Consider the following 24,511-nt stretch of genomic DNA (forward strand, 5'->3'; position numbering starts at 1 on the left):
TAATTGTACAAGGTGTTAACATTTGAATGACCTATGTTTACATTTTTCTCCCCTCATATTTACTAATCTCAACTGCATTAGCATCATGAAATTGAAGTTCTAGCCCCAACTAGAGTTAGTCATTAATAAACTTCCTCAAAGTTCTCCTGCATTAATTTACATTCTAGCCTTGGGGCTGTTCACCTGAGCAAAATCAGAGAAATGCTGCACCCACTCTGGCTCTTCAGTACTCTTAGTTATTTCATGAAGCTATCGCCAAATAGTTAAACAGCCAATTGTTGCTTATCAGCTGTATCACTATGGCTACTATTATACTTTATGGTCAACTCTAGAAATCTGAACATTGGAATTAATGTACATTAAGACTAAGGCACTAACATTAGACAAATATTTTATACCTAAGCCTAAATATAGGTGGATTTGCTTTTCTCCCCTATACAGTTAACTGGACAGTTGGTTGTTGCTACTTTTCAAACTCTATTGGTTTTGCCCTTTATTACTACAAAAAGGGCTTACAAACTATTGTATGTCACTGTGGATGTTGCTTAGGTATGGGTATATATTTTACACAGAAATCCTACAACTTATTCATAATGTAATTTTCTACATTAAATGCAGTACAGCCAGTCCCCGACTTACGCGGATCCGACTTATGTCGGATCCGCACTTACGAACGGGGCTTTCTCGCCCTGGAGGTCGAGGTAGCGGATTGCTACCTGCGAGCTCCGGGGCGAGAGAGCCCCGTTCGTAAGCTGCTCCGGTGCCCCTGGTCTGCTGGAGACCGTCTCCAGCAGACCAGGGGCACCGGGCGGGTTCCCACGCTTCTGAGGCTTTGCTCTGGCAAAGCCTCAGAAGCGTGGGAACCCGCCGCTGCTGCCGCTTCAGTCCCCAGCAGACCACAGGCACCAGGACTGAAGCCGCAGCCGCGGGGGGGGGGTCCCGCGCCTGAGACTTTGCCAGAGCAAAGCCTCAGAGGCGCAGCACCCCGCTGCCACTGCGGCTCTGCTCCCCGTGTCCCTGGTCTGCTGGGGGGAGGGCGGGGGTGCAGCTAGTGTGCCCCCCCCAGCAGACCAGGCTTTTGTTTTGGACCCTGGAGCAGAGCAGCTCTGGTCACTACTGGACCAACCCGGCAGCACCCCAGCTGCTCTGCCCCAGGTCCTGATTCAGCCGCTGCTGGTCAGTTTCAGCAGTGGCTGAATCAGGACGCCTGTGGCAGAGCAGCTGGGGTGCTGCTGGGTTGGTCCAGTAGCGCCGAGGAGCGGTGCTACTGGAGCAACCCAGCAGCACCCCAGCTGCTCTGCCCCAGGCGTCCTGATTCAGCCGCTGCTGAAACTGACCAGCGCTGACTACAGGAAGCCGGAGGCAGAGTTGCTCTGCCCCAGGCTTCCTGGAATCAGCGCTGATCAGTTTCAGCAGCAGCTGACTTGGGGAAGCTTGGGGTTCTTAAGTTGAATCTGTATGTAAGTCAGAACTGGCAGTCAGTTTCAGCAGCGGCTGAATCTGGACGCCAGTTCCGACTTACATACAGATTCAACTTAAGAACAAACCTACAGTCCCTATCTTGTACGTAACCCGGGGACTGCCTGTATTTATATCCAAATAAGTTAAGTCATGTTGACTGTCCTTACCCATTAACTTTCTAAGTTCTATTAGGAATTATAAGTACTTGACTTTAAATAAAACTGAGGCAAGACTGAGTACATTGCTCATCTGGCAGAACCTGAAAAGTGATGCAAATCTTGGCTTCCTATACATCATTTGGTCTATTGCCATTTCTGGCCTTAAAAAGCAACTTGTAAAAATTGGCAGGACAGCAGGTTTACTTAATTCCAGAGCCACCTCCTTCAAGCTGTTGCAAGATTTTTGCCTTTATTCTACATGTGTGAATTACACCAGAAAAACTGGAGGCTGTTTTTTAAGCAGGCCATATATAGTAAATATATATATTTATGCTCCTGCTAGAAGAGTTTAGAGCTGCTGCAGACAATTTTTCCTTGAACTATAACTTTGGCCCTCTAATAGCTATGGGTAACATAAGTAGGTAGAATTATTCTATCTTCTATAATTTGTCAATCTTTAGGTGTAAGCGGTGGCAATAAATTGTATATGAGGCCAAAGACTGTGCCATATATTAAGGTACTGAGCGTATCAGATTGTCCACAAAAGAAAATGGAAAGCTAATACCAAAGCTATGAAAGCAGCAGCAAAAAAAATCAGAGCCTAGATACATGTTCTATAATTGAAGAACAAATCTAAATTTTAATAACTTTTATTCATCTCCATCTTACATTCATCTTGGTAATACAGGATTTACAACCTTTTTACAAAGCTAAGAGAATAGGATTCTTTTGAACCATGTAATTTTAAAGGATAAAATCATAACCAATCTTTTTACTGCATCATAACATCTCATGGTTATTTCTGCAAAGCTAACACAGGTAGAATGAGAGATGAGGAAGCAGACACTCTAACCTGTTTCTGTATGCATAATCCATTTTTTTAAAAACCTTTTTGAATGATAAACAAGCACATTCCAGAAAGTGCTTAAATAGGAAAGCTTCAGCTGAATTAACTTTACGCTTTGAATTCTCGATCATTATATTTAAATAGTTATCAGAGCAAAATAATACAGAGCTAGCATGCAGCCTATCCAAACACAATCTTTTAAAAGAAAAACCCTGCAATGTGGTTGGTTTTTTAAAAAGAGTGAATTTTGTGAATGGGTGAAAATCCAAGATCTCCTACCACGTAGCTGGGTATGCACAAGGGCTGGGTACTACTATTGTAATATACCTTATTGCAAACAGCTAAGCAAATTTATCAGTTGCAGTGATCACCACAGTTGCTGCATAGAAGCAGAATAATTTATGTGCTGATATACATTCCATAATAGAGAAATGTGCAGAGAATTGAATTTCTTTTCAAAAGTGAAGTTAGTGTATGTAAAAGGTGCTGGAATGCAACTTAAACAATCCACACACAGTAGTGACCAAGCTTCTCCTACCCTCTACCAACATTAAGGCTGTTCAGTTCTAAGCAAGGGGAATCTGTCCCTATGCTATCTTTGATCTCTCTCAGGCTACCAACCATCACAAGGAGTTGTGTAACAGCGATCTTTGTCCTTTCTAGAAATGGATTAAACCTTTCACTTAGTTCAGCTATACAGACATCTGAGTAAAGATTTACTAACAACCAAAACTACATATGAAGAATTGACCTTGACCACTATTATCATCTAGCTCCAGAGCCATTCAGGCTCTGCTGTCTTATTTTAAACAAGATTCTTTTCATTAAAAAGTCAAAGCAGCTGTTTTCTAGCCCATCTTACAGATGAAAAATATTTCTAAAAATCTAGTCCACACACATTGCTCTCATGTCTGAGACTGCTTGTGAAACTATCAGGGTAGGCAGACTTGTTTTCCCAATAACTTTCATGGGGAAATATAATGACAGAATGACCCTAGGTCAGGGTCACACATTCGTCCCAGCCATTTGTGTTGTGGTTTTTTTTTGGCCAGAAGACACCATTTCACAAAATGTTCTACTAACTTTAGAAACTGGGAAGGAAAAACATCAGCTAAGGGATTCAAGTCTCACTTGACTATGCACCTGTAAAATTTCAGTTCAGTGTCTGAGGTCAATTTTCTTAATATTTGAGTCAAGAAATACTGCCCAGAATTTCAGATAGGATGCACATTAAACAGATTGTTTTAATATCCATCATAATGAAAATAATCACTAAACCACAAATTCATTCCATGTTAAGGTCTGATAGAAACACGGAAATCAATTATTGAAATTGAATAGCAATACTTATGAAAATAGAAAATGTTTGTCAGGAACTTTCTACACAAGATCCAAACATTAGATCCACTTTGTAGAGGTGGGGAGAAGGAGGAATGGGATGCAAACATTCAGCAATTTATAAATCTCTAACCCCTCACCCCCAATGAAGTGTGTCAGTACTAGACCAGTGAACTACCGCCGAAAAATCAGTTTGGATCCAGGTCAAGAACTGCTATGAAAACAACTGACTCAGTTTCTGAGGGAGGGGGAAAATTCTTAAGCTACATTTGATGAGTCTTCCTGCAACGAACACTAGCAGCTTCACCAAAGTACTCCAGAGAGAGCATATCAAGGCCACCTCAGTCAGAGAAAAGATTACTCCACAGGATGGACTCCAGAAATCCTTGCAAGGTCAAACTTCCTGGAGAAATTCCCAAACAGAGATTTTTAAGATGTTTCTGAAAAAGGGGGTACGTTATGGTATTACGTTTCCTAGATTATTTTTAAGCCTTTGGATGACAGTTTATTCACTCTATCTAGCATTGAATATGTAGGTAAGAGGAGGAAAATGATTTCCTTTGTGGCAATGGCATCCAAATAGTTATTTGTATAAGCAGCCTGCAGCATGATAAGAGTGGTAACATATCATATGAAAGCAAACAAACTTGACAAAAGTGGAAAAAATTCATTCCTGGTTTCTTCAGCTTCAGGTGATACAGAAGCTAACTAGTGTTCATCTTCAGCATCCCAGAAGTCACCATCAACATTCATAGCTTGAAACAACCTATGAGACAGGCCAGAATTTATGTTAGGAAACAGTGAACAACAACTTGAATTTGAAACTATGATTTGAACTTTTCAGCTTCTTGAACAGTGCTTGTGCAATGGTGTCCTGGTCCACAACCAGGGCTCATAGGCACTATGGTAATACAAACATAGCACAATGATAATTAGGCCTTTAAAGATCCTTGAGAGTATTATTTTTAATTGTTTATTATGGCAGGGCCTAGGACCAAACTGAAGTAGAGAGCCCATTGTGCTAGACACTGTCCATAGTAGTAAAGAGTACCTTTTGCCGAGAGTTTACAATCAAAGCAGAAAAGGACAGGTGAGCGAGATGTCACACAAGCAAAGTGAAAATATATGCTGCAAACATATCAAATTAGTTCAATGATTAAATTATTTTTGGGGTGTTGGTTCAAGTTCGGAGAGAATATGATAAATGGAAAGAAAAGGGAAGGGAGATAGAATGTTGAAGGGAAGGTGGGTAAGGAAGGGCAGTTGTGGAGTGAAACCAAAGAGAAGAGGAAACAAGGCTGGAGAAACAGCCAGTCATTGCAATTCAGAAAGTCCAGTTACGGATGGATCCTTGCCCCATTTTACAGTAGGCAAATTGAGGCACAGAGAGTACCTGAATTTTACTACTGACTTTCGTTTATTCGAGGATATGGAACAGATCTTAGAAGTGCTGACTCCTATTCCCCGCCATGGACGCATCAATAAAATGTCTAATATAAAAGACTCAAGTTCCTGGTGCTAATCTTTAAAGCCTTCAATAGCTGGGAGCCTGGCTACAACTCAAGACATTGGTTTCCTTTGCCAAAACCTATTAGAATCAAAGATTTTGTTAAGGCTGATGAAACCCAGAGCTAAATTTTCAAGTCGTCATGCCTTCTACAGATAACCCCCTGTTGCTAGGAAATTCCTACCACCAGAGTTTAGGAAGACTCCAAGTCTGTTGCCTTCACAGCAGAATGCACAACATGGCCTATTTGCAAAGCATTGACTTTGAAAATGACTTCACAATGACCAGCAACATTTTCTCTGGAAATAAAAGTATCTGAACACATCCACTAAAGAAAGCAGTATCAGCAATGGAGAGGTGAAAAATACTGTCTTAGTATTAATTTGATATGACACCTATGTAGGACAGTAATGGGCACATTACACATGCACAGAAAGATTTGAGAATAGAATATATTTTCAAAGATTCTTTGATTCTGCTTGATTAGCAAAATATTCTAAGGCACAAAATACAAGTCAGCAAATTACGTTTTCACACTATTATACTTCTCTCATCCAATTCTCTTTCCATCTACCCAAGTAGCAATAATCTCTATTCTTCCACACAATCCCTATGTTAACTTCCAGTTCTGCAGCTCCTAAAATTTACAGCAGCTTTTTTATCTAAGTATTTATATCAGACTGAGCACCTATTCATGAAAATGAACAGTTCTAATAGAAAAAAAATCTCTCAAAAGAGATATTCCAAATCCCATCTGACAATTTTTTTATCTTTACCCACACCTCAAATTTTCTCATTTTTATTTTAACTTTGTAATTAACTATATAATTATGCAAAAAATAATTCTGGGAGAGCTTGCAAGAAAATGCTACATATATGGAGTTTCTATTGTATCTGAGGACATATATTGTGAATACATACCGGTTAAAGCAGGGGGAGGATGGGTCATTGAAGTGCCTGTATGGGTTCATCCTAGACAGAGAACCCATACAAAGCCAGCAGAAGTACTGCCTGCAGCCAGTGCATGTCATCTTGTTACAACCATCTAGTTTCTGATGGAAGAAGAAACAGGGAATAGCAGTAAGAATTGACTATATCTCATGTCACTTCTAAATCTTCAAACCTACCTTTGTGCAATATCAGCAGTGTATTTTCAGAAATGGAACATCTGTACAGTATTACACTACACGTCACACCATCTTTGACAGACTATAAAGATTTCATAGACTATTTACCCACTGTATGAATAAATAATTTTATTCAAAAAAATAATTTTTCATCACCAGCTATCACATTCAACAACAAGGTCACCTTCAGGAATTACTATCCAGGAGTCCTGGATCTTCAGATCATCAGTACAGATCTCTACCTACTTGAACGATGGAAATAATTTATTCTCCATGTGGAATAGCTATTTATGTGGGTTACTCAAGACAATTCTGCCAGACGGTTACGCAGCTATTTGTTAGAAAGCAGTAGAATACTAGATTCCAGTAGAAATAGATTCCTGAGATCTATTTCTGACTCTGGAAAGAAAGTGGCACGTACTGGTTAGACAGGATAATCTTTTGGGATATTTAGCCAGAAAGTCAGTGTTGCAAAGTGGCAAAAACTTGATTCTGCTGTATTACAGACTTCTGTTTTCTTCCCAATTCTCTTTGACATGACTTTGGACAATCTGTTTATTTATTTGCCCAATGAGACGTGAATATTTGATTGCCTTCTAGGGTTGAGATATAAAAGTAAAAGTCTGAAATGGATGGAAATACTAACAGCAATCAGTATGTGAGATTTGAAATTATATTTTTTTGGCTCCCAGCTCAATACCTCTTTGCCTAGTTTGCAGAATATTTGGTGACAGGAGTATCTCCCTGATGTTTGTAGAACACCGCCTGCCTTTGTGATTCAACCAGAATGCAAAAGGGACTAGGGATGTAAGCGAGTAATTGACTAATCGCTTCCCCCTGCCCTTGCTGCCTCTATCATAAAGAGGCAGCGGGGGAGGGAGAGGAGGAGGAGGAGGAGTCCTGAAGGAAACTGACTTAAAAGCTGGTTCCCGCCAGCTCCGTGGGAAGGGACAGGGATGTAGCGGCAGTGTTCCACCTTGAAATGTACAAGAATCCCCACTGGGGTTCCTTGTACATTTCAAAGTAGGAGAGAGCCTGTGGGGGACCACTGGCTCTGGGCTCCACGTGGCATTTCAAAGCAGAAGTGCTGCCTGTACATTTCAAAGGCAGAATGTCACCTGGCACTTCTGCCTTTGAAATGTAGCAACGGCCAGGAAGGCTCTTGCTACATTTCGAAGTAGAAGTGCCCTTATTGACTAATTGAATAGTGGATGGAAATTCCATCGACTATTCAATTAGTTGATTAATCTAATTTTAACATCCCTAGGAGGGACCATAAAATCTAATGTCCTTGTGAGGTCTATTGTGAGTCCTCACTTCAACCTGGTTTCAGAAGATGTGTAACCAAAGGAGGAGCTTCTTCTTATTATAATGTCAGCTGCTTTTCCTGGCTGCAGAAGTCAGAACAAGCTCTACAACAAGTGTAAGTCTCCAATATAGGTAAATGTTATTCCCTGTTTGTGAACTAATAGCCTTTGGCACAGAAGTCTTATTTGGCTGAATTACTAAACACACTGGAAATTCACCTTTTCCTGAACTGTTTCCTGACAATTACCTGGCATCTGGAGAACACTGATAAATACCTTTAAAAACTGAAAATACATACTTTTTATTAAATATAATACTCAAAAATAAAACTAGAGTAGCCAGAGCCAGCAGCAGGGATGAGATAAGTAGCATCATCTGAACCCTTTACAAATAAAATTCCTAATTCCCTAGCACTGTTCTCTATAGTCAATCACATTAGCAACATAGAACAGTTACAATTAAGAACAAATTACAATTCTCCAAAGTTAGCCCAATAAACTTACTTCTATAGGAGTGCCACAACAAGGGCAGGCCTTTGAGTTCTTTTCTAGCCATTCTTTGCTTTCCATCTCCTCAAGGGCTTTCTGAATCACTCTTTTGCCATAGCGCTGCTCCAAAAATATTTTTGTGTCCCCATCTGCTTCTAGGTACTCATTACGCAAATCCATTAGCTTTTCTAAAGAGTGAAATAAAGACACCAAAATGCACATTAGCCTTACATACCTCACTGCATATGAAGTCACACTATTAGCTAGGACAATGAGTCAAACTAATTGTAAACAAAATCCAGGAGATTCCAAATATTGCAAGGGTCAAGAGGATTCTAATAACCCTGATAAGAGATTTAGGTAGCAACAGCCATCCAGAAGTTCCACCCAGTGGCTGACCCTAGCTAGTATAATCTACCACCCCACAGTTGTCGAAACTCCAGGACAAACAAAAGAGAACACACAAGGAACAAGTACTTTATACTTCTTGTCATCCTACCTCAAAATGGTTAAGTGGAAATAAAAGGTTTTCAGTTATTTGCAACCAACACAATTACAGGCATGGGAAAAAAAATTCCTATGATATAAGACTGAAAATACGAGGGATAATTAGTTTAGAGAGGAGATAATTAGTTAAGAGTGAGTGAGTGTACATGACATACCGAATAAACATTAGAAAAAAGATAAGATTAGATACCTGTGAGTCTCTTGTAATAAGTACAAGAGGACTGTTAATAAAATTGAAATAGGCAGCAAATTAAAAATTGTTACAAAGATATTTTTTACTAGCTCCATAAATTTAGTGGAGCTCTGTCACAAGATATCAAGGTCAAATGCTCAAGATTCAAAACAGGAAGGAACTTTCATATAGATAACAGCCTGAGTTACATTAGTATGGATTTTAAAGTGTCTGAAATATAAACCCTCTTGCTTCATGGCATATGGGTAAATGCTTCATGTTATTCCATAAGTGTCCACTTCATGGTTTCTTGTACCAACCCTCAAGCATTTGCTACCAGCCACTGTGGGAGACAGAAATGTACCCCATGTGACATACTTTCCTCCAAGTAATCAAAAATCATCATTTTGTTTTTAAAAAACCTTAAGATATACAAACAGGCATCATGAGGAACTGTAGTGCCACAACCACTGTGCTTAATTATATCAATTGCTCATCTAACTCGCTGAGGTATGTTCAGACTTTCAACTAGCAATGTAAAATCCCGTTTAATTGGTAAACCAGTTAAATGTGAGGTTTAATCAGCTAACCGATTAAAGGACATGGGCAGCACTCCTGCCCTACTGGACTGGAGTGGCTCCTCTACATGCTGAGGCTGGACTGGAGCGCCCCTCTTCCACAGGCAGGGGCTGCTCCAGCATGGCCTTGTCTGCAGAGGGCTTCTACTTGCAATGAGCCCAGGCTCAGCTGTGGACAGGGGCTGCTCTGAATAGTCCCCTACAGGCCCACCATGAGGCTGGAGCAGCCCTCTGTCCGCGGCAGACGGGCTGCTCCAGCCTCTACCGGTTAATCAGAATAGCTAAGTATCACCCATTAAGGGTGATACTCAGGGCTTGAGAAATAATAGAATTTGTCGGAAGAGCTGGGTTCGGGCAATCTGCGCATGCGCAGATTGCTGGACAGCACGGCTGGCGAGCAGGGCTTGCCGCAGTTCGGCGAGCCCTGGTGATACTTACTGGTTAACCTTTCACATCCCTACTTTGAGCTATAAATTCTTCAGGGCAGAGGCCAGCCTTTCAACTACATTTAACCTCTCATCCCCATTACACAGAGAACCCCCACTACATGGAAGGAAGTGTTAACTCACTTACTCCTTAGTATAGTGGATACAGAAATAGAACGGTTTCCAAGTATCTACTTATTGTCACTATATTTTACAATGAAAGTTGCAATTCATTTTGTGACCCAGTTCCAAAAGGGTGCAACTCACCTGCAGTGACTTTACATGGAGAGACTCCATGGTAAGTCATTCTACAGAGGGTACAGAAGGCATGGTTGCAGCTGGAACATATGCCCATGGTGCAACTTGGCTCTTGCATCACTGGCGTCTGACAGCATGGACGAGGACAATATACCACGTCTGCCATCAAGTCCAAGCTGGACTGCAGAAGTAGACGGTCATAACGTGCAAACAACTCCTCTCCAACCAGTTCCTTAACCTAAACAGAAATCAAACAGCATTACATTTCCTGGATTTGGATGTTCAATCTATTAGCTCTGATAAAAAAAGGTTTTATTCTAGGACATGAGTATCAACAACTAGTTTGAATATGCGTTAGCATATTTTAAACATTACTCTCATTCTGACCTGGAGATTACTACAATAATTAGAGAAAAAGGAAACATATTATTCATCATGCTCTGTAACTAAATCTTAGCTTTGAGCATAATCATCTTAAATATTCTGAATATTCTTAAATATTCACTAGCAATTCAAATCCTGGGCACTGACAGTTTACAGTCCCATAGTGAAAACGATTAGCACAGTCAGTGGGATCACATTAATCCAAACTAGTGTTCAAGACATCTGAAACTAATAGTGTTGCAAAACTGGTGCCAGGTGATTTAATTTTAATTGTAAGTGGCCTCTGAATAGTATGAAATTACTATGGTTTGAATAAAAATCCATTATATACAATTCAGCTTTATTAGTTAGCTAGATGTGTGCATGCATTGATTACATACTTCTTCTATTACCTGGCCTGGAGTAGCAACAGAAGAACATTTTGGTTCTGGACAGCTGAGGCAGTGGACCTGACCATCCCTGATCTGAATTTCAAAGTAGTCCTTTAAACAGGATTTGCAGTATATATGCCTGCATTCCATGAAGTACATACACTCACTACCCAGCTTCTCAGAAAAGCAGATGCTGCACAAGAACATCTTACTGTTAAAGCATTTTTTCTGCTGAACCTGATCAAAATCCAAGATTTCCCTTATCAGACTTGACAGAGACTCCACATCCTGTATAGCTCTTTCATCAAGGATTTCCTCTTGTGTTGTCGTACCACTTGCTGCACCACAACTATCCAGCTCAGAGTTCTGAGGAAACAGAGGTGTCCTGCTTTGCCCATTTTCTTGGTGGCATATTTTTAGTTCATACGGAGAGGTGATGTTCAGGTAAGCTAGTGTTTCCTCTTTAAGAAACTGCATCCAGGCAAACAATACCACACAGCCTCTGTTCTCTTCCCACAAGTTGTCTAAGTGCTTGCATAGTGCAGTAAGCTAGAAAAGAAAAGTTAACATTTTAAACCCAAAAAGAATAGCTACATCTTCCAACGATTCCTAACTCATCTGAGCAAACTTCCCTTTTCATATGGTACCTTCTGAGAAAACTTCAAATTTCAAGTTTAGGCCATAAACTAATTTAGTTTAACAAGGTATTTGCTGCTTGTAGTCATTGGGAAATAATAGGAGAGCACCCCTTTACATCTTTATTTGATTAGTTGCTAAGCTCCATAGTAAAAATCCTCAGTCTACACCTTAGCCTGTATAGAAAACAAAGTGAGCTGCATTACAAAATACTAGAAAATATTACGAGTAATTGTAAAGAAATGTAATTTAGAAATAAAAATCATATGATGTGATAAGTAACTGAGGTAACAGTTCTGTACACTTTGGTGTATGGATTAAATATTATTTGCTTCGAGTTAACCTATCTAAAAATATTTAAACTATGTCTGGTGCCCTAGTCACTCTCCTTCTCAAATTAGTTTTCACTTGCTTGATAATCGGATATCCAACTTTTCCTCTGGTCCACAGAATTTTCCAGGAAAATCAGGGCAGGACAAGGCCTTAACTCCAAAAGTAAAAAAATAAAAATAAAATAAAATGAAAAATTCATTTGGAATAATATCTTGCTTTCTTCATAAATCATAAGGCAGCATAAAGGAACACCTAATTTCCCACCAACTTTGCAGGTCAGATTTAAACTTATTACAAGCCACCTATAATGTTTCCTTTCAAGTGCATAGGTAGGAGTAGGGATGTCAATGTGTAGATGAATACATGATTAACCAATAAACCTAGGCTTATTGGTTAATCCTGTCAACTACATGCACTTTCCCCCTTTGCTGCCTCTGCATCAGAGGCAGCAAGTGCGGCCAGGGGGAGATCAGGAGTCAGAGCCCATGAGGAGCTTGCTTAAAAGCCAGCTCCCTGTGGGCACCAGATCCGCCTACCTCCCACTCTCTCAGTGGTGCTGCCTCTGTCAAAGGGTGAAGGGGGCAGGCAGGAGCTGATATCTGCAGGGAGCCCCTGTCCATGGGGACTCGAGCTCATCCTTATTATTCTGATTGAACTAAATATAGCACATTTGGAAGCCAATTCAAGATTCAGCCAACTACTTAACTCTGGTTTAGGTATTACGCTTTCTGTGTTTTGTCATCTAATGTACTTCAACAGTGTTATTTTAAACATTAAAATCTGATATACAATAGATATTACATGCCTGCACTAATTCATGAAGCATTAGCCTTTTTGGCTTTTATTATCAAACTTTCTAATGTTGTATACTGAATTAGACATCTGCTGTCTAATGTGCTGTAGCAGAGACCTTTTCCACTTCTACCTGATTTGCAGTGAAATGTTAGTATTCCAGTTTACTAAAATAATTATATAAATTAAATATAGTTAGGATACAAGCATTCTTTTTATCTTGCAACTAACTTTATTTGTCATGTTAGTTCACTAGCAGAGTGTGCAGCGTCTGGTACAGGGCACAAGCTGGAAATCAGCTGATTCCTGGCTCATGCCTGGTCCCTGCTACCCCCTCTGTCTCCCCTGCTTCTCGTGGAGATGGTGATGGGGGGAACCAGCTTTTAAGCCGGCTCCTCCCAGCACTGGCTCCTGCTCTCCCACCCTTGCTAGAGGCAGCAAGAGGGAGGAGGAGAAGGGATTAGTTGAGGGACTAGTGTCATGAATCATGGTTAGTGTGAATGGTTAGCATGAGTGAATCAACAGTAAGTGAGCTGAAGAGAGGCAATGCTGAGGTTCAGGCAAGAGCCCCAGAGGATTATGGACTTATTTACAACTTTAAGAAAAGAACTGTGTGAAATAAAAGAACCGTGTACATGTGCTGAGGCAGTTTTTCCAGCATTTGCAGATAAGAAAAAAAAAGTAACAAGGGAAGAATCTAACCAAGGACAGACCATTGTTTCTCACTCCTGGTGAGACAAGCAAAGTTGGTTAGTACAAAAACCGGCTGTTTCTGGATTGGTCGTGGACACACCAGTAAGAAGAAGGGGGTGTTAGTATCGGACATCACCCCACCTGGATTGTGTGCAACCAGTGGATGCATCCCACTGAACTGGCACCTGCCGAGGGGATATATACCACACCATTTTGCCCCAGGAGTAGGAGTCCATCGATTCGGCATATTAGGCTGACATGCACGTCGGACTTCCACCTCAACCAAATTAACCTGGGCTGCGTCTAGACTGGCAAGTTTTTCCCGCAAAAGCAAGTGCTTTTGCGGAAAAACTTGCCAGCTGTCTACACTGGCCGCTTGAATTTCCACAAGAATACTGACGATCTCATGTAAGATTGTCAGTGTTCTTGCGGAAATGCTATGCTGCTCCCGTTCGGGCAAAAGCCCTCTTGCGCAAATGCTTTTGCGCAAGAGGACCAGTGTAGACAACGCGGTATTGTTTTGCGCAAAAAAGCCCCGATCGTGAAAAGTGCTTTTGCGGAAAAGCATCCGTTCCAATCTAGACACTCTTTTCCGCACATGCTTTTAACAGAAAAATTTTTCTGTTAAAAGCATTTGCGGAAAATCATGCCAGTCTAGACGTAGCCCTGGGGTCTGGCCAGCCCCAGAGGGTGAGTGTGTGTTAAATTGGATTAAGAATTAGGCTGCTAAATTGGGTTAAGAATTAGATTTAAATTGTTAAATATTCCATTTAATTGTTGCTTTTAATGCCTTTTTATGCTTGCAATGCCTTTTAATGTCTTTCACTGTTTGTTTTAATTGTTTAAAGTACTAAATATACACATACACAGGGCTCGCCGCGGTTCGCATGCACAGATCATTCTGTGCATGCACAGATCGTCTGAACCTGGCTCTTCTGGGTTGCAATCTACTTGCCCCGGGCAAGTAGACTGTATTATTTGTTGAGCCCTGCATATACATATAGTGCTTTTAAAATTTTCTCCTGAATTGCCTGCATTAAACTCATCAAGGGCACAATCTGTCTACTGTGGAACTCTTGTTCTGCGAGCAGGTTATAATACATGGTCAGGAGCTCTGTTTGCTTGACTTGATCACTCGAGCAGCAGGCAGCGCCCTCTTGTGACACTAGTCAACTATCCGATAAGCTTTTGCCTAGTCAACTAGTAGCTTACATCCCTACTCAGAACAACGATTTAAATGAAGAAAAACAAAACTTATTTGAGTTAAGGATCCGAGGCATGCTGGATAAATCTTTTAGTTATTTTTATAGATCAATTGCACTCTTCCTTGCAATTTTGAAACTGAAGTGCCCTCAGTGAAGACTGCTCTCTATCTACACTTGCACCCTGGATTGTTACTTTTGGGTTACTCACAAACGCTGGGTTACTACTTTCTGATGTTTACAAACATTAGAAAAAACAACTTAAATTCTGGGGATATCAATACTAATAGCATCTTTTTAATTTTAATGATCTTAAAATCCAAAGGCTGCTAAAGGGACTATTAAAGATCATTAGCTGCTATTGACAGAACTATGCCTCTCTACAGAGATTTTAAAATATATACTCTTATGTGTTCTTAGTGTTTTGTTCTTCATACTTTTAAATAGTAAAAAAAAAAAAAAATATTTCAAGGAGAATGATTGTTCAGAAGGTACCTGAATCTCATGACACATTATAAAACAGATTTTCAGATACAAGCTATATTTGTACAGCATTGTGTTTACAGACTAATATGTATACACTATATAACACACACAGGATATAAACAGAGAAACAGGACATCAAATTGGGATTGGGATTTTCAGAAAGGTCTAACCATAACATTTCCAAATAGGTACTCAAAGATGCAGATAAGCACCAAGCAAGATTTATAAATGTATCTACTACCCATTGAAATCACCCACTCAAATCACATACATACTTATGAAAATATCACTATACATATCTCTACATCTTTAAGTACATTTAAAATGTATAAGTGACTTAGGAACTTAGTCATTTTCAAAAATGATTTTAACATGTAAGAGTCTGTCTCATTGACAGCTAATGGGCTCTTAAATAATGTAAATGCTCTAAAAAAATTACCCTAAATGATTTAGCAGCCTAAAATATACTGATTTTCTATGGGATTTGTGCACCTAAGTAATTAAGATGCTTTTGAAGATCCATCCTTTATCCTTAAAACTCTTGCAGCATGAAGAGAAAAAGCTAATTGCCAATAAATAGGGTGCCAATAAAAACTACTATGTACACAAATCATCATAAGTATGTATTACACTTCAAGATACTAGTTGTTTCCTTCAACTGAACTGATTCTAAAAGTGAAGTTCTATACAACTAGATTCTATACAAGTTCCTTCACCTGCTGCATTTACAACTAGTAGCTATGAATTATAAAGAACCTTTGTTATGTTCCTGAAAGGTACAACAAGTGTCAAAAAGATTTTAAACCAAACCTGGGTCCGGGAGAGCCAGTTACCGCTGAGTGTGAACACAGGCGGAGAGGCTGATGGGTAGTCTGATGGGAGTTCAAAATTCAACACAAGTGGAGGCAGAAAGCAAATTGTGTATTCAAACCCATTCTTCTGGAGACACTCTGTGGGACTGCCTGAACCAAAGACAATTGATTGATGCCAGTTAAGAGAGATCAACAGAACTATGATGCTAAGTTTTGCAGCCTAATGAAGTTACTTGGGAACCTACATCAGGTTCCCAAGAAACTGCTTTCATTTGATAATGTTCTAGTTTAACAGCTTTATTCAGACTTTAGTAAACAACATGCCTTTTTAGTGTTACAACATTTCATAAACAATTGTGTGTTGGGAGGCTGAATCAGTGAATATTGACTATGTAAGCATTATTATCTATCAGATAAATCACAAACCAGATAACCTGTAAAGACAAATTCTCAAGAATAAGGGTGAACATACTTAAGAAAAGGAACAAGGATCTCTAGTTTATCTATCATTGGCAGTCAGGGGCATAGCCATCCGTGGGCCTGAGTGAGCCATTACCTACACACTTTGCATCTAGGCCCATCCCTACCAGCCCACCCAGCACTTCAGCTGAGGAGCAAGATCGGAATACAGGGGCTTACCCCACGCCGCTTGTCGAGCCAGTTAGGGAAAGGGACCAGGGCTTACACTGCTCCACTCCGGTGCGCTGGCTGCGGAGCTTCTCCCACCCTCATTCTTTCCCACCCACCTGAAGTTGGGCCCTTCTGGTTATGCAACTGTGGCAGTTTTCCTTAAGATAAAAAGCTAATTCATATTTGAGAGGTCTTTCCAGAGAAGGGGGTGAACAGAGCACAGCATTGTGTATCTATTACTGTTTCAGTGTGTAATCTTGGGCAAATAACAATTAAGAAGTAAACTGAATACTTGGGGATAACTTCTTGGTACAAGTGCTGAAGGATCCGACCAGGGGCCGTGCACAGCTTGACCTTCTCCTCACAAACAGGGAGGAACTAATAGGGGACGTAGAGGTGGGTGACAACCTGGGAAGCAGTGATCATGAGATAGTAGATTTCAGGATCCTGACCAAAGGAAGGAAAGAGAGTAGTAAAATACACACCTTGGACTTCAAAAAAGCAGATTTTGACTCCCTCAGAGATCTGATGGAAAGAATCCCCTGGGATGTTAACATGAAGGGGAAAGGAGTCCAGGACAGCTGGCAGTATTTTAAAGAAGCCTTATTGAAGGCACAGAAAGAAACCATCCCGACACATAGCAAGAGAGGCAAACCTGGTAGGAGACCGGATTGGCTTACAGGGGAAATCCTTGGTGTACTTAAGCACAAAAAGGAAGCTTACAGAAAGTGGAAACTTGGACAAATGACTAGGGAGGAGCTTAAATGTATAGTTCGAGAATGCCGGGGGGTTATCAGGAAGGCGAAAGCGCAAATGGAGTTGCGACTGGCTAAGGATGTGAAGGATAACAAGAAAGGTTTCTACAGGCATGTCAACAAAAAGAAGGTGATCAGAGAGGGTGTGCAGTCCCTAATGGATGAAGGAGGTAACCTAGTGACAGAGGATGTAGGGAAAGCTGAAGTACTCAATGCTTTCTTTGCCTCTGTATTCACGGACAAGGTCGGCTCCTGGACTTCTGTGCTAAGCGACGCAAGATGGGAAGAAGATGGACAGCCCTTGGTGGGTAAAGAACAGGTTAGGAACTATTTAGAAAAACTAAACGTACACAAATCCATGGGTCCAGACTTAATGCACCCAAGGGTACTGAAGGAGTTGGCAAATGTCATTGAGGAGCCTTTGGCCATTATCTTTGAAAAGTCGTGGAGATCGGGCGAAATCCCGGATGATTGGAAAAGGGCAAATGTAGTGCCCATCTTCAAAAAAGGGAAGAAGGACGATCCAGGGAACTATAGGCCGGTCAGTCTTACCTCGGTTCCTGGAAAAATCATGGAAGGGATCCTAAAGGAATCCATTTTGAGACACTTGAATGAGAGGGAAGTGATCAGGAATAGTCAGCATGGATTCACAAAGGGCAAGTCGTGCTTGACCAATCTGATTGGCTTCTATGATGAGGTAACTGGCTCAGTGGACATGGGAAAGTCAGTGGATGTTGTGTACCTTGACTTTAGCAAGGCTTTTGATACGGTCTCCCACGATATTCTTGCCAGCAAGTTAAGGGAATGCGGATTGGATAAATGGACGGTAAGATGGATAGAAAGATGGCTAGAAGGCCGGGCCCAGCGGGTAGTGATCAACGGTTCAATGTCAGGATGGCGGTCGGTTTCTAGTGGAGTGCCCCAAGGTTCTGTTCTAGGACCGGTTTTGTTCAATATCTTTATTAATGACCTGGATGAGGGGATAGATTGCACCCTCAGCAAGTTTGCAGATGACACTAAGCTAGGGGGAGAGGTAGATACGCTTAAGGGCAGAGATAGGGTCCAGAGTGACTTAGACAAATTGGAGGATTGGGCCACTAGAAATCTCATGAGATTCAACAAAGACAAGTGTAGAGTCCTGCACTTGGGACGGAAGAATCCCAAGCATAGTTACAGGCTGGGGACCAACCAGTTAAGTAGTAGTTCTGCAGAAAAGGACCTGGGGGTTACAGTGGATGAGAAGCTAGATATGAGTCAACAGTGTGCCCTTGTAGCCAAGAAGGCTAATGGCATATTAGGATGCATTAAGAGGAGCATTGCCAGCAGATCCAGAGATGTCATTATCCCCCTTTATTCGGCTTTGGTGAGGCCACATCTGGAGTACTGTGTCCAGTTCTGGGCCCCCCACTACAAAAAGGATGAGGACGCATTGGAGAGGGTCCAGCGGAGGGCAACCAAAATGATTAGGGGTCTGGAGCATATGACCTACGAGGAGAGGCTGAGGGACTTGGGTCTGTTTAGTCTGCAGAAGCGAAGAGTGAGGGGGGACTTGATAGCAGCCTTCAACTTCCTGAAGGGAGGTTCCAAAGAGGATGGAGAGAGGCTGTTCTCAGTAGTGACAGATGGCAGAACAAGGAGCAATGGTCTCAAGTTGTGGTGGGAGAGGTCCAGATTGGATATTAGGAAAAACTATTTTACTAGGAGGGTAGTGAAGCATTGGAATGGGTTACCTAGGGAAGTAGTGGAGTCTCCATCCCTAGAGGTGTTTAAGTCTCGGCTTGACAAAGCCCTGGCCGGGTTGATTTAGATGGGATTGGTCCTGCCTAGAGCGGAGGGCTGGACTTGACGACCTTCTGAGGTCTCTTCCAGTTCTGATTCTATGATAAGGGGATGGTTGGATGAAATAACATGATCTTGGTAACTAATTGACCATTCATTTCCAGTTGGAAATGGGTCAATGGAGGGATGATAGGAGTTGCTATAGGGAACTTTCTGGGTGTCTGGCTGGTGAGTCTTGCCCACATGCTCAGGGTTTAGCTGATCGCCATATTTGGGGTCAGGAAGGAATTTTCCTCCAGGGTAGATTGGCAGAGGCCCTGGAGGTTTTTCGCCTTCCTCTGTAGCATTGGGCACAGATCACAGCTGAAGGACTCTCTGCATGTTGGGGCCTTCAAAGTATTTGAAGGCTTCAATATCTGAGATATAGGTGAGAGGATTATTCTAAGAGGGGTGGGCGAGATTCTGTGGCCTGCACTGTGCAGGGGGTCAGACTAGATGATCATAATGGTCCCTTCTGACCTTAAAGTCTATGAGTCTATGAGTCTATGAAGCAAAGGCACCTCTCTGAGTTAATACCCACTTCACAGACTGTGAAGCTTAAAAGAGATACAATTAAAAACAGAATTAAACATAATTTCAAGTCCCTCGGCCAAAAGTTTAAAAGTGTGTGTTTGTTACTTGTTATTCCCGTAGCCAAATTTGGCCTATACAAACAAGGAAAACAGAATTATTGCATATGGGAACCAATGAAGCTAACTACACACGCACTATTGTGTCCAATATAGAATTCAATGCCCTGAACAAATACAAAATAATATTTTCTCAAAGTTGACACTTACAGTAATGCTCAGTGTTACCTGTGATAGTAAGCAATATTTCTTTAAAACATTTTAAAAATGATAATGTACTTTATCTAATATTTCAAAACTCAAGAGTCTTGGGTGAAAGGCACTACAAAAATGCAATGCAATGCAAAAACACACTAGATGGACATGAAAGTAACTCAAATATCTACATCAATTTGCTTCTAGAGTCCCCCATGGAATAACGTAATGTATGACAAATTGTTCCTGACTTTGATGTTTCACGAAAATAAAATAAAAATGTTTGGGGAGCCACCTTTGGAATATATGTATGAAAATATAAAGTATTTTTTTTATAAAAAATCATTTTAGAATAATGAAAAACATCTGGACTCACCACTCACAAATATTTTGAAATTTTGGGGCAACTCCAGACAAATTCTTGTTTCTCCTCCTTGGGCAGAGTCTGCCCTCTTAAATTCATCTTCATCATAAATACTAGCTAATGCCAGCAGCTCATCCTCCTGAGCTTCCTTATCTTCTGAAGACATTTAACTTTTCTGCAGAATTAAGAAACCAACCAAAAAAATCAAGGACTAAATAGACAATTTGAATGGTCTGTGTGTGTGCGTATATATATAAATGTCACTGAAATGAAAATAAAAAAAACCACAATAGCACAACATAAAAACATACCATACATAATTACTCTTTTTCTTCCAGTTACAGATCCCACACATGCTCTATCATTTGTTGGCAGTTTTAAAGTTCTAAAAAATGGCTCTCTTCAAAACCCAGATAATCAGAGACTAACTCTTAGAAAGTCAACGGCTGAAGAACACTATAGAATGAAATATGTAAGGCAGTGCTAATAGTATCAAGGTTACACTTTATTCATTTGATGAGATGGAAATCGGAGACTGAAGAAAGAAAAAAAATGACAGCTTATGTAGCTGTACCCAGGCTATCTTTAAATAACTTACTAAAGAAGGAAGCGAGGATGTAATAGTGGGCAGCCCAAGACCATTATGGTCCCCTGGCTATGTGCCTGCACTACCAGCCCACACTGCCTTGTTAAACTATCTAGCTAGATGAAAGATAGTGCAGGTACCTCTCTACACTAGGGTTGCAAAAGTTTAACCATTTAACTGGTGGGGCTGGAGCAGCTCTCCACCTGCCACGGGCCGGAGACTACTCCAGCCTTGCAGGGGCTGCTCTGTCCAGGACACCAAAAATTAGCCCTCCAAAAAATCCCTTCCATTGAAGTATTGTCTACATTACAGAAGCACAGATGTACAGCATACATGGATTCAGACTCCTGCAACACTTAGTGCTTGTCTTTGCTGCAGTTAAGACTTAGTTATAACTCAAGTATTGCCCCTAATCCAATACCTGACCACACACAAAAATCTTAAGTGCAGTGACACTTTGAACTCAGGTTGGCTGGCTGGTCAGGGGAGTGCAGACTGCAGCTCAACTACAACAATCCCTCAGCTTCTCTCACAATTGTTTGGAGGCAAATCAAATAATATTTCCAGTTCCCAGTGTGCCCACTCTTGCTGGAACACTTAACTTTAGCCTGGGCAGCTTGAGTTAACACCACAGAGTCCACTAACTCCAGACCAGTGTCAAACACATAATGCTCAACACCCAGGGCAGTAATACTCCAAGTGTGGTCCATGACCATCTTGCAGGTGGGCCACAGGCTCCTCCCCTGCAGTGGTGGTCCAGTCCCACAGTCTTCCTTGAGAGGTTGGAGTGCCAGCACCGGCTTCCCACTTTGCAGGGTGGAGGAGAACCTCCCAGGCCAGATCTGGCTTGTGAAGGAAGTGGCTCCACATTCTGCCACTCGGTGTTCCCTCTAGCCAGGGAAACAGCAGTGCAGGAAACAGCTCACCTGGAAGCTTTCCCTGCTGCTCCCATTGACTGGAATCACAACCAATTGAAGCAGTGGGGGCATGAAGCCAGGTAAACACTAAGGATGTTAAATATCCTGTAATTGAACAGTCGTGTAAACACATGAAATCTTATCATTACATGACTGACTAGTCGATAGTCCCCGGGGCCAGGGCTGGCAGCCAGTATATTCCAAGGAGCCTCCTGCCAGCCTCTGATAGACAGCAATGCAGGGTGGCAGGCAGGAGCTAGAAGCACAGAAGGGAGAGTGGGTAGCAGGTGGCACCGGGGAGCTGGTGCTGGGGAAGGGGGGAAAATGGGATTTTAAGGAAGCAACAGGGGGGGAGGGGCAGGTAGGTCCAGGGAGCTGACACACGCAGGGAGCCTGCTTGAAAGCGGGGTCCTCGCAAGTATCAGCCCCAGCCTAGCCCCTTCGGGCCGCTGCCTCCATCAGAAGTGGGGGCGGCAGACGGGTCCAGGGCTCTGGCCCGCACAGGGACAGGGCTGCGAGGGAAGGGGAAGCGCCTGAAAGGAGACGCCGGCCTGGCACGGGCGCTCCCACGGGACTTTAGGAGAGAAGCGTCAGGCCCCGGATTCTTAGACACTTTCCCAGGCAGCCCCGCCCTTCCCCTCAGGGCTGCCCGGCTCCAGTCGCCTCAGCACCCCCGTCTCCCGCGCATTGCCAGCGCCGGGCCCCGGCCGAGCTACGGACCGCGAGCCTCCTGGTCCCCGCTCTCACCTGGGCCCGGGCGGCCTCCACCGCTTGTCCGCCCCTCCCCGCACGGCCGGGCCCAAGAGCGGCCCCGGTGAGCTCTAAGCAGCGCTGCCAGGAGCCAGCGCCCCCTGCCGGAGGGAGGAGGGCCCTGCGGAGCGGGACGGGGGAGTGGCTGGTCAGCGGGCCGCGCGGACAAGAGGAGAGGAAGGTCTGAGCGGCGCCCGTCTACGTCCAGCCGAGGCGCAGACGCGTGGGAGCCCAGCCTGGCTTTCCCGAGGCTGCGAGCCCTGGCAGCTCCAGCGCTGGAGAGTGCGGGGTGTGTTCGCCGCCGCCTGGCCCCCAGCACGTGCTCTAGGTGCTAAGCGTGCGGGGACCGGAGGAGAAAGCACGTCCTAGAGCAGAAGCAACTTCGCCTACCAAAAACCTGCCTGCAGCAAGAGCCATGACTGCCTTTTAAACGAGGCTGCAGGGAGCCTCAGTGGGTGTGGGCCAGCCCAGTGAGCAGCCACATCACCACGCCTCTTCTTTCAAAATAATGGGCTTATTTCAAATTAACACTGCTGCTTGTATTTCAAAGAGTTATTTGGGGAGGTACTGAGGGGTTAGTATAGACTAGTAATGGCAGTGCGGACCAGTGCTCCCTTTAAGATTTTTCCAACTGTGAGAAGAATGAGTTTTGGCTTGTGCATCAATATTGAGGTTTGGCTGGGCACCACCATGACTATGCTGACCATACGGCCCAGAAAATCTGGAAGAGTCCCAAATTTTAATTGCCTGTCCAGGTGCCCCATAAAACACTGAAAACATCCCAGAAATGGCAGCATAGCTACACGTGGCTGCACTTTTCTGTTTCTTCTCCTGGGGAAAACAGGTGTGCAGGGACTTTTGCACAGATTTTTCCTGCTGCGCTGGAACCTAGCCAAAGCAGCAGGAGGCAGCACCTGACTTCTGGTGCTCTGGCAGGAAGGCAGTTCTTGCCTGCTGCTGCTTTACCAGCATGACTCCTAGGTGGCCCCCTTTGCTGCCTTTTAAACTTTGAAGGAGGAATAAGAGATCCTCCGGAAAAGGGCTTTATTCCAGAGGATCGCACCAGTCTAGATGCTTTTTTCTGGCTTTTCTCCAAGCCGGAAAAAAGCGGTGGACATCTTTATTTAAACCCCCCGCAGATTTCCCTATTCTGAAGTTGAAAATTAGCATGCCCCTTTCGGAAAAGGGGCCAGTGTAGACGTAGCCATAATGAACTAAGTTATACTGTTTTAAATGCCACTAATGATAGATCTCTATTTTAGAAAACTTAACAGCCAATAGTCTGCAGGACCTCAGACTACATCTACACAACAGAGCTATTTCAGGCTACTTCTGGTATTGTCAAAATACCACTATTTCAAAATTAAATTCAAAATGATCTTATTTGGAGGCATAAATTGTGTAGCTTAAATCAAGGTAAGGGTATATTTTTATGCATCCTTAGACTAACAAAAATGTAGATGATTCATCTGAAGGAGTGGTTGTGCCCACAAGAGCTCATGATACCATCTACATTTTTATTAGTCTCTGGGGCTCTGTCTACACTCACGGCTTCTTGGGCAAGTATGACTGTTCTTGCGCAAGAATCTGCAGAGCCTTTACGCTGCCCGCACGCTCTTGCGCAAGGAAATTTACAGTATGGTGTGGTAAGAGGGCTTCTTGCGCAAGAGCTATGCTCCTTAACAGGTGTAAGCCCCCTTGCGCAGGAGCTCTTGTGCAAGAGGGCAGTGTGGACACTCAGCAGGGATTTCTTGCACAAGAAAGCCCTATGGCTAAAATGGCCATCGGAGCTTTCTTGTGCAAGAGAGCATCCACACTGCCATGGGAGCTCTTGTGCAAAAGCATAGCATGCACATGGCAGTGTGGACATTTTCTTGCACAAGAACCCTTGCGCAAGATGTTCTTGCGCAAGAAGCCGCGAGTGTAGACATAGCCTAAAGGTGCCACAGGACTATTTGCTGTTTAAGTTTCTTGAAACTTTATTTTGGAAAAATCACTAAAGGTGAAAAAAGCAATCCCATCA

At 42.6% G+C, this 24,511-nt stretch overlaps 1 protein-coding gene across 2 annotated transcripts; it reads right to left on the reverse strand.

The window, feature by feature from the left end:
• Nucleotides 1-2,253: 2,253 nt before the first annotated feature.
• RNF14 (ring finger protein 14) lies at nucleotides 2,254-22,643 on the reverse strand. Of its 2 annotated transcripts, none has more exons than XM_075900317.1 (8): nucleotides 22,486-22,643; nucleotides 20,248-20,410; nucleotides 15,882-16,033; nucleotides 10,951-11,478; nucleotides 10,184-10,412; nucleotides 8,250-8,422; nucleotides 6,233-6,363; nucleotides 2,254-4,570 (listed from the first exon to the last, which is right to left on the reverse strand). In XM_075900317.1, exons 2-8 carry the CDS (start codon nucleotides 20,399-20,401, stop codon nucleotides 4,513-4,515), a joined length of 1,425 nt encoding a protein of 474 aa, XP_075756432.1. In that variant the 5' UTR covers nucleotides 20,402-20,410; nucleotides 22,486-22,643; the 3' UTR covers nucleotides 2,254-4,512. The 2 variants fall into 2 exon arrangements, with proteins under 2 accessions (XP_075756432.1, XP_025043238.2); XM_025187453.2 differs by lacking the exon at nucleotides 22,486-22,643 and adding an exon at nucleotides 21,748-22,382.
• Between the last annotated feature and the right edge of the window lie 1,868 nt (nucleotides 22,644-24,511).

This window comes from Pelodiscus sinensis, chromosome 17 (assembly GCF_049634645.1).
Source record: "Pelodiscus sinensis isolate JC-2024 chromosome 17, ASM4963464v1, whole genome shotgun sequence".
Lineage (NCBI taxonomy): Eukaryota > Metazoa > Chordata > Testudines > Trionychidae > Pelodiscus > Pelodiscus sinensis.

Excerpts from the sequence above, each read along its gene's own strand:
- RNF14 (XM_075900317.1), bottom strand. The coding sequence starts at position 20,401 with ATGTCTTCAGAAGATAAGGAAGCTCAGGAGGATGAGCTGCTGGCATTA. Across the intron at positions 11,479-15,881 it reads ACTGGCTCTCCCGGACCCAG|CTTACTGCACTATGCAAGCA; the intron begins GTTTGGTTTAAA and ends TTTCTTTTCTAG. Across the intron at positions 10,413-10,950 it reads CTGTTGCTACTCCAGGCCAG|GTTAAGGAACTGGTTGGAGA; the intron begins GTAATAGAAGAA and ends ATTTCTGTTTAG.